Here is a 10268-nt window from a genome sequence, read left to right as displayed (position 1 = left end):
GCCTTAACTTATGTGTATCTCTTCCTTCTAGAGCCCTGGACTTGGCTAGGCTGGGCTGTGTGAAAATTCCGAGAGAATTCTGCTAGCAGAAAATGCCCACCCTGTCCTTACAAGACCAGCACAAGGCCAGGCTGTTCTACCTCCCACCAGGACCCCAAAGGAACATGGCCCAGGGGCTGAAGGATGGTGTTGAAGGACCAAGTTTTACTTAGATCTTTCTCAGCCTGCCTTCCCCAAGTTTCTGTATCTACTACACTGGAAGCTTTCTGAAAGAAATGCCTGGAACCTGTCCATTGTCGCCCCCCAGCCCAAAGCCCAGCCAAAGAACAACAGCCAAGGAAATTCTCATCTAAAATGGCTGCAATCCATTACTGGCCCCCGCCTCTGGCCTGCAGTGTCACTTCTGCACACAAAACCACCAGGGGGCAGTCTGGGCCCATGACGAGACATTTCCTTCTAGAGAAAACCACACCTGCAAAATCCCTCTCCAGAGCCACAGCCCATCTCCACACCCTCTAGGGGCTTTGCTCTCAGGTCTCAGCGCAGCCATCCATTCCCCACGAAGATGCTTTGGGCTGAAAATGATTGGGAGGAGGGGGATGGAGGTCACCTGTGTTATTTTGGCATTGACCAGGGCCTCTCTGAGTCCTTCAAATTCAACACTACCACAGGCCAGCATGGTGGCTCACGCCTCTAGTCCCAGCACTTTGGGAGATCAAGGCGAGCGGATCACCTGAGGTCAGGAGTTCAAGATCAGTCTGGCCAACATGGTGAAATCCCATCTCTACTAAAAATACATAAATTAGCTGAACGTGGTGATGCACGCCTGTAATTCCAGCTACTCAGGAGGCTGAGGCACAAGAATTGCTTGAAGCTGGGAGGCAGATGTTCCAGTGAGCCAAGATTGCATTACTGCACTGTCAGCCTGGGCGACAGAGGCTCTGTCTTAAAAACAAAAACATGGCCGGGCGCGGTGGCTCACGCCTGTAATCCTAGTACTCTGGGAGGCCGAGGCGGGTGGATCACGAGGTGAAGAGATCGAGACCATCCTGGTCAACATGGTGAAACCCCGTCTCTACTAAAAATACAAAAAATTAGCTGGGCATGGTGGCGCATGCCTGTAATCCCAGCTACTCAGGAGGCTGAGGCAGGAGAATTGCCTGAACCCAGGACGTGGAGGTTGCAGTGAGCCGAGATTGCGCCACTGCACTCCAGCCTGGGTAACATGAGTGAAACTCCGTCTCAAAAAACAAAAACAAAAACAAAAACATAACAAAAAACCCCACTACAACAGTGCCTAGAGAACAATATGTTTAATAATATTTAAATAATGGTTGTATGAAATTGAGGCAGCAAGGAAGCTGAAGGAGAATAGCTCTAGGGGACGGAGGTGGATGAGCATGTATGGGGGAGAGGCTATTCTGTGACCAGGTTGGGTCTGGAGCCCTCTCCACTGTCCAGAATGCCTCCAAGCCCCTATAGCTTCTCCCATATACCGAGGCCTTGGAGATGTAATGCAGAAGTGAAGTGAGCAGGCTGAGGATGAGGGCAGGTGTCTGGAATACGTTCAGGAGTGGGAGAGGAGTAACATAGCTTACAGCCTAGGCAGAGCCGCAGAGGCTACAGATTTCATTTCTAGCCCTCAGCTTATAAGACCTCAGGGACAGATACTGACTCCAGCTTGGCTGTGCCCTTACCCTAAGGCCACTCACACTTTTTTTTTTTTGTAATACAGGTAATCCATGTTTATTACAGAAAAATGTCACATTACTCTTTATTAGATGCTAGGGTCAGCTCCGGCCCCTTTCTCTCCAAGCACAGGGGCACGCAGGCAAGGGGCTCCATCCCCCAGCCAGGATGCAGTGGAAGCCTGGCTCCACTACCAGTCTCCTAGAGCCAGCACCCTTCTTGGTGCCTGGGGCTCAGGTCTGTTCAAACTCCTGCTCACAGTAGCCTACATTGAGGGGCTGGGCCTGGACACCTCGCCTGCAAGAGGATATGAAGAAATGGCAAGATGAGCCCCCCAGAAGGGGTCAGTCTTAGGCCTCAGCAACACTTTCTACACCACTCGTCTCTCCTTCCCCATTTCGGTGACTGTCAAACTGTCACTATACACCAAATATACCTGGGAACCCCAATTCCGGAGATTCTCACTTGGAGTAGGGCAAAGTATTGGCAAGAATCAGCAAGTTGAACAGGTGCCTCAGGTGATTTTGATACAGATCTTGGAGATCCAGGAACATTGGGAACAACTCTCTGTTTCTAACCTGCCTATCTCTGTACCCTGACCCCGAACAACTCAATCCCTTTAGAAAATAGGTGGATGCCTGAAAGGCAGCCGATGCGCTTGGCCTACTTAGCCCTCTGTTGCTGACTCTAAAACGCTGTAAACGTGGTGGCATCGGGGGACTTAGGTGCTATCCTGTCCATGAATATGGACATGAACTCCTGTCCTTGGGTCTCACACTATAACCTGACCAATCTCCTAAGGACACCTCTTGGCATGCTTCCCTTATTATCCAAGTAAGCAACATGCTTAGAGAACCAGCCAGAAGTTACCTAGTGAATGACATAGTTGAGGCTTAGACACCACCATGCTTGACTCTCAGTCCAGCACTGTTCTGCACTAGGCTGTGTCCCCTAAGTTCTCAAGGCCTAGCCAACGAAGGAATCAGGGATATGACTCTCTTACACAGGCACATTCTTGACAGAAGCAAAGGTGTCATGAGATCCTGTAAGTCAGCCTGGTTCAAATCCTGCTTTTTAGTGACTTTGGGCAAGGTACTGAACTTCTCTGGGCTTCGGCTGTCTATCTCTAAAATGGGGATAAAAATGCACCTATCTTATAAGGTTGTGGTGAAGACTATATGAGATGATATGTGTAATAAGCTGAGCACAGCATTTACCACAAAATACAGTTGTCCCTCAGGATCGGCAAGGGATTTGTTTCAGGAACCCCCATGGATACCAAAACTGAAGGATGTTCAAGTCCTTTATGTAAAAATGACATAGTATTCGCATATAACCGATGTACCATTTCCCATATACTTGAAATGATCTTAGATTACTAATACCTAATATAATATAAATGCTATGTAAATGGTTGTTATATGGTATTTTTAAATTTTTATTTTTTTTATTGTATTTTTTTTTTTCTGAATACTTTTTATTGTTGTTGGTTGAATCCATAGATGAGGGCCAACTGTAAACCTCTATAAGGGTTAGCTACTGTTATTATTCTCTTCCTCTCTCTAAGGGGTTCCCCGCCCTGGTTCTGCCCTACCATACCTTACGAAGGCCCCACAGCCTGCTTACCTCAGCAACTCACAGCGAAAGTGTGACAAACGTTCATGGGCAAACGTCAGGTCAGATGTCAACTCGTTGCTCCACAGCCTTTCGGCAACAGCCCCTGCCCTGGGCCTGGAGGAAAGGGGGCATGTGCCAGATTAGGCCCTGTATTCCCTGCAAAGGTGCTGGACATCCACAGGCTACCACCTCTTGTCTAGGCGCCCTGGACTAGCTCAGGCCAAAGGAAGTGATCAATACCTTGTTATCAGCCACAGCCAGGCTGGATGGCTCCCAGACAGTTCAGGGGCTCAGCTCCACCTTCATTAAAATGTGGGTAGCAATCCCCACTCTCTTCCTCTCCCAAAGATAGGGATAAGAATAAGCCTTAAAGGTATCATTAACCACTAATGACAGTGGCAGCAACAGATGTCCTTAAAGTGTAAACTTTGCACACCTAACCATACTTGGTAAGGCTGCAGTGGAAACAGCAGAGGGAAATCTTATTGCAAGAACCATGGATGCTTGTGCTGGACCCTGAGCAAGTCACCTGTGTTCTCCAGGCCTCATTATGTCTCTGGGAAGTGAGGTTAACAATCCCTATCCCACACACCTAACAGGTGGCTGGAGGGATATATATGGAACTCATGTGGGGAGTGAATATTGCACACAAATCTTCAGAAGCCTTTTGCACTGCCTGCTCTCTCTCAGGCCTGAAAGGAGGGTACTAGTCTGGACGTGGCTAGGTGGGATTGAGTTTGTAAGGGAAAACCCCTGCTCTCAGGCCCAACCCTCCACCTGCCCCAGAAAACTCTTACCAGAGCCTGGGGACCAGGTTTGTGTTGTCCACATATTCTCCCCACATACAGGCCTCTCCACCAATCACCAGAGCCTTCTGCTCAGGGGTACCTGGGGGAAAACAAGCAACAACAGTCTGGTGATGGTGGGGTAATTCTAGGGTCCCCCTCAACCACCTTCCCAATGTGGCCCTCACCCCAGCTAAGTTGTTTCATTTCCTAACCTGAAATGTCTGGCCCAGACCTTCCTGCCTCCCATCCTGTGCCCCAGCCTAGCCTCTGGTCAGCAAGAAGAGCTCCCTGCTTTCACCTTCAAATGCCAGGGGTTCCACTAGGTAGAACTCTTTCCAGTCAGGGCCGTAGGATATACGGTTCAGGTACCAGGGAGCAGAGAGAAGGGCCCGGAAGCCGGCCTTGGTGATCAGTCCCAGCTCCTTCGTATAGTTCACTGGAGTCTCTTCTCGCCACACCTGTACGATTGTGTCCGGCCGAATCTGTTATAAAAGGACAAATGGCAGTAAAGACACAAACCTGAGGAGATTCCTGGGCCTTATTCATACACAGGCAACATGGGACAACAGGTGTGTCCTCCCTCTGTTCCCCGGCAGCAAACTCTGTCTCTGTGACTCCTGACCACTGAGCTCACATCTCAGGACAAAGGCCAACGAATCCAGGGCCCTAAGAGGCCTCCCTGCGGCTCTCCTCTCCCTGCTCCTCAGCAGCCTACCTGTCCACACAGAGCTAGTAATACCCGCTGTGAGCTGAGGGAGGCAAACAGTGGGACCCACAAGCTGCCATGTCCAAAAGTCTCCAGATGTTTCTGGGATGGGACAAGGTTCCTGCAGAGTCCTTGGATGTGACAGGAGACTGAGATCTTACTGATAAAGGAGAAGGTAGCCTTGCTCCCACAGACCCAGCAGACCTTAATCTATGATTTAGGAAGAAAAAGCCAGCCTATCCAAGTAACCTAGCAGCAGAAGTAGTTATTAATCAAGTTTGTAGTGAGGGAAGATAGAGACCCTGACACATAAATCCAGAGCTGATACCACTGCGGCATTTGTTTTTTTTGAGACAGGGTGTCTCACTGTCTCACTCTGTTGGCCAGGCTGGAATGTGGTGGCACGTCTTGGCTCACAGCAACCTCTGCCTCCTGGGCTCAAGCAATCCCCCCACCTCAGCCTCCTGATTTTTGTAATATTTTTTTTGTAGAGATGAGGGCTTCGCTCTGTTGCCCAGGCTGCTCTTGAACTGTTAGGCTCAAGCAATCCACCTGCCTTGGCCTCCCAAAGTGCTTGGATTACAGGTGTGAGCCACCGCACAGAGCACTCTGTGGCCTTCCAGAGAAAAAGGGAGAGTGCTCTGACCATTACAGCCCAATCCAAACCAGGAGGATGGGTCTCTGTAGAGGCAGGGAGGAGCTGGGGAGACCAGAGGGAGGTACCACTGACAGCTTCTTCTCTTCTCTGCCCCGGCTCACCTTTACTTTATTATCAAACACCTCCTGCCACACCACATAGCCCTTGCCATAAGAGGAGATGATGTCCAACAGCCTGGAGAGGAGAGGAGCGTCTAGTAAGTGTCTGCTTAGCTCAGATGGGCTCTAGACTGTTTGTGCCAGTGCTCTAGGGCTTCAGCCTGGCCAGGGGCCTCTTCCTCACTGAGCAGTGTCTTCCCCGGGTTGGAAACTGACCACTCCAAACTTGAAGGATGGGACAAAGGACAAGGGAACCCTGCAGGGGCCAGAAAGTGGCTAAGCAGGGCCTGACTCTGGTATGGAAAGGGAGGACCCCACAGGAGGTTACCCCCAAGGGACCCCACCCCACTCCTTCCTTCCTCACGTCTGGATGTAGAAGGACTCCAGCTGCCTGAAGTCTTCACCGAAGCCTTTCTTCTTCATAAAGTCCTGGATATCTGGGTTGGACTTCCTGAATCCCAAGAGAAAATGAAGATTGATCTTTCAACATACTGAAAGCCCAATGCCTGGGGATTAGTCACCTGGCCCCTTATAACTTCCTCTTTTTACCTGAAAAACCAAATAAACAAGGATATCAGAAGCCCTACATGTGGAAAATGTGGCCAAGTAAAGTTATGTGAAGTGGGCTGTTGACACAGGCTGAGAAAGGCTGGGTCTGGACCTGAAGAGCTTTAAGTTCAAACTCCCAAGGAGAACACGTTAATCCACTCTGGACCGCAATATGTGGATCCAAGGTTTTAACTTAAAGCTCCAGCACGCTGGATTCTGGCTTTCCTATCTGCTCTTGCAGGTGGATTAGAAGCCTTGCTGTCTATCACCTGCTGTAGAGTCCTTGCGTTACAATGTCCACATTTTGCTCACATTGCTCTTCTTCTGGAATATTGTCCCCTGCTCACGTCTCTAAAAAGTCAAGCGATTTTCCCAGATTCAGATCTAGCATCCTCTTCTCAAAGAAGCCGCTCTTACCTCTTTTGAACTCACTAGAACTAAGGGGTTTGGATTTTACAGCTGAATACTAATTAGACACTGTCATCTATTAGTCTTGAATTCTGTGTCTTGACTCTTCAACCAGACACTTTTAAGCCTTCATACACCAGGATTATTTCTCTCTATTCTGAACTTTTCCAAGACAGTTCTGTTTCCAGAGCTGGTTTTTCTATCAATACCCCAAGAATATGAGAGTATGAAGGAAGAGGTTCACAGTGAAAGCCTTGCTCAAATCACGTAGGCTCTCTATGTAGATGGGCAGAGGAAGGCCTAAGACCTGAGCAGTGTGAACCCATACAGACCACTGAGAGCAGTAGCTGAGGTAGGCAGCCCCTCGGGTGCTAGCCTCTATTCTGGGTAAGCAACTGATCAGGCCACAATGGGAAGATCAAAGGGCTCATACCAGCAGGTGAAATCAACCTCATCTCCTCCAAGATGAAGATAAAAATCTGGGAAGACAGAGCTGACCTCCAAGAAGAATGTGCTCATGAACTCATAGGTAGTGTTGAGACTGGGATTCACTGGTCCAAAGGTGCCAGAGGGCTCAGACCCAGAGTAGCAAGGAGTCAATAATCCAGGGATACCTAAGCCAACAGAGAACCCCACATGCATGTCACAAATACATAAACCCCCATGTATAGTCCTACAAGTAAGGACATAAGTCACATAAAGTAAGACAAATGTATTCATAAACATCACACACATTTAGGTAGGCACACTCAGGCACTCACAGACACTGGTAGTCACCACCATTTAGTCACAATAAAAAGATACAAATATATCACAATCAGAGGCAGAGGCTGAGTTCCAGCCAGACAAATGTCAGCATACACACTCTTGCCTTGACACACTGCTTCTAGCAGGCGCCACCCTTGCTCCCAAGGCTGCTCTCCTCACAAGCCTTTCGACAGAAGGAGAGCCTAATCTAGCCAAATTGGCAAAATCTTTCTTCTCTATCTCCTCCTGTACATGGGGTCAACCATCACCCAGAATCTTCTTACATTTCCTTAGGGGCATCTCCCTTGGCCCAGAGTCTTTACTTCCTGATGCTGAGGCCACAGGGTAACTCCAGGGTTTTTTGTTGTTGTTGTTTGTTGGTTTTTGAGATGGGGTCTTGCTCTGTCATCCAGGCTAGAGTACAGTGGCACAATCTTGGCTCACTGCAACCTCCCAGGTTCAAGTGATTCTCCTGCCTCAGCCTCCTGTAGCTGGGATTACAGGTGCCCACCTCCACACCTACGTAATTTTTGTATTTTCAGTAGAGATGGGTTTCAACATGTTGGCCAGGATGGTCTCAAACTCCTGACCTCAGGTGATCTACCCGCCTTGGCCTCCCAAAGTGCTGGGATTACAGGCATGAGCCACTGTACCCGGCCAATATCTTCAGTTTTCTATCAGGCCAGTAGCCCTTTTCAAGCAGTGTTTAACCAGCGTTGAGGGTTCACACTGGAGGGCTGAGGCTATACAGAAGAAAGGGGGCAGGGGTAGTGACTGTCTGATTCCGATGTCGGCAGGCTTGCCTTGGGCTTCTTTCTTCTAGATTCTACCCTGGTGGTCAAATTCCTCAGCATCCACTCTAGGGTACAACTACCTGCAACGGCATCTGAGAAAAATGTGCCCTTACATATCTAATAGTACATATTTTGGTACTAAGAAGCGGCCTCTCTTGCCCAAAGTGAGTTCTTCCTATGTAAATTCCCAGGCGGAAGAAGTCGATGGAAAGCATTCTTCCAAGGACCAAGGCTGGGATATGCCACTTGATCCATAAGCCAGTGCCCTGAAGCTCTGAGCATAAAGCCAAGTCCCTCTAGTCTCAGACATTATTCTTACCTGGTCCCCAGGACAAAGTGTGGCCGGGAGTGTCAAACTCTGCAAGCACACGGATACCCCGGAGCCGTGCGTATTCAATGACCTCCTTCACGTCCTGTGCTGTATAGATGTGGGTGACAGGGTTGTAGGACCCCTGAAAGGCACAAGACACCCTTCAGTTCACATTTCCTGAAAGCTAGCTGAGTAGAAGATATTCAAAATGCCCACAAGACTCCCCAGATATCAGAAAACCTGCCCATAGCCCTTTGGGATCAAGGACTATCTTCAAAAAACTTGATAATAATTTCCCAGAAGTTCTCACATCTGTTTTATCTGAGTATCATAATGCCAGTGAGATAATCATGGTCCATATTATGTCCATTTAACAGAAGGTACATAAATAAAAAGGGAATAAAGCTAGAATAGATTATCTCCTAAAGGTCACAAGGCAAAATTATTGGCAAAGTTTTGGACTTGAACTCAAGTCTCCTGACTCCAAATCCAGTGTTCTTCCCCTATGTTAGTCTAAAACTGGCTGGTTAGGATGAGAGACCCTGTCCTTGCCAGCAGGGCCACAGCCAGCCTCAGACATTGACTCATAAACTTGGCCTGAGTGAAATGGGGACATACCTTTCTGGTGAGCTCTGGAAAAGTGAAGCTCTCATATGGGAAGGAAGGATCATCTACCAGATGCCAGTGGAACACGTTCAATTTATTGTACGCCATGACATCCTGTAGGTTGAAGTGCACACTGTGAACCCATCAGTCTCTCACGTTTCAGTCTCAAACTTGGAATGCTGGGTAGGCTCTCAGGCTGCTCCACACACCCCTATAGGCTTGATCTGCCTCAGCTCTCAATTAAGTGTTTGTGGAGACTCTCTATCAAACCTTCCCATCAGGGAGGGATGGCATGGAGGACCCAGCACATTTCTACTTTTCCCAGGACACACCCAAAGATGGATGACAAAAGTGGTCTTTCCTCTTATTGAAATAAATTCTGGCCACATTAAGAGGAGGGCTGCAGCTACTGTGGCACCCTGGAATCTTCCAAAAGCCTGAAGATCAACACTTCCTCTTGCCATTTGTCCTGGTGTTAACCCCAACTGTGAGACCTCCTGGCAACTTAGTAGCCTCTTCTCATAATCTCAGAAGCCAAGGCTGGCAGATGTGTCTCCTCCTTTGGCTCCATCACAGGAGCAAAGGAAAAGACAGACACAGGAACTGGATCGGGAACTGTCAGATTAGGCTGTATATTAAACTCAAGAGAGTTGGAAACCTCCCCAGGTAAGGCTTTTTTTTTTTTTCTTTTTTTTTTTTTTTTTAACAGAGTCTTGCTCTGTTACCCAGGCTGGAGTGCAGTGACATAACCTTGGCTCACTGCAACCTCCACTTCCCAGGTTCAAGAGATTCTCGTGCCTCAGGCTCTTTTATTTATTTATTTTTGAGACAAGTTCTCTGTTGTCCTGGCTGGAGTGCAGTGGCGCAATCACAGTTCATGCGTCCTTGACCTCCCCCCAGCTCAGGTGATCCTCCCATCTCAGCCTGCTGAGTAGCTGGGGCTACAGGCTCACACCACCACACCTGACTAATTTTTTGTATTGTTAGTAGAGAAGGGGTTTCACTGTGTTGGCCAGGCTGGTCTCAAACTCCTGAGCTCCAGCAATCCACCCGCCTCGGCCTCCCAGACTGCTAAGATTACAGGTGTGAGCCACTGCACCCGTTCCCAAGGTAGGGCTTTGAACATCTCTCTCCTATGACCTTGACCTAACTAAAGTTAGCTCTGCAGGCCAGGTGACTCACGCCTGTAATCCTACCATGCTGGGAAGCAAAGGTGGGCAGATTGCTTGAGCCCAGGAGTTTAAGACCAGCCTGGGCAACATCACAAAACTCCAGCTCCACAAAAAATACAAAAAAAA

The 10268-nt window shown here is 48.7% G+C and overlaps 1 protein-coding gene across 1 annotated transcript in view; it reads right to left on the bottom strand.

Moving 5' to 3' along the window:
* Positions 1–1728: 1728 nt before the first annotated feature.
* The window catches only part of HEXA (hexosaminidase subunit alpha), a 39187-nt gene continuing 30647 nt past the window's right edge, over positions 1729–10268 (bottom strand). The window contains exons 6-14 of the mRNA XM_017548090.2: positions 8983–9084; positions 8374–8506; positions 6947–7127; positions 5921–6007; positions 5560–5632; positions 4393–4576; positions 4104–4194; positions 3316–3420; positions 1729–1986 (exon numbers count right to left, since the gene is read on the bottom strand). Coding sequence (XP_017403579.1) covers positions 1923–1986; positions 3316–3420; positions 4104–4194; positions 4393–4576; positions 5560–5632; positions 5921–6007; positions 6947–7127; positions 8374–8506; positions 8983–9084 — 1020 coding nt within the window. The 3' untranslated portion in view covers positions 1729–1922. The remainder of the gene's footprint in view (positions 1987–3315; positions 3421–4103; positions 4195–4392; positions 4577–5559; positions 5633–5920; positions 6008–6946; positions 7128–8373; positions 8507–8982; positions 9085–10268) is intronic.

The sequence above is a fragment of the Cebus imitator genome, unplaced genomic scaffold, assembly GCF_001604975.1.
Source record: "Cebus imitator isolate Cc_AM_T3 unplaced genomic scaffold, Cebus_imitator-1.0 Scaffold203, whole genome shotgun sequence".
Classification (NCBI taxonomy): Eukaryota; Metazoa; Chordata; class Mammalia; order Primates; family Cebidae; genus Cebus; species Cebus imitator.
Note: the sequence above shows the minus strand (reverse complement) of the source record. Positions and strands in the feature narration are given on the sequence as shown.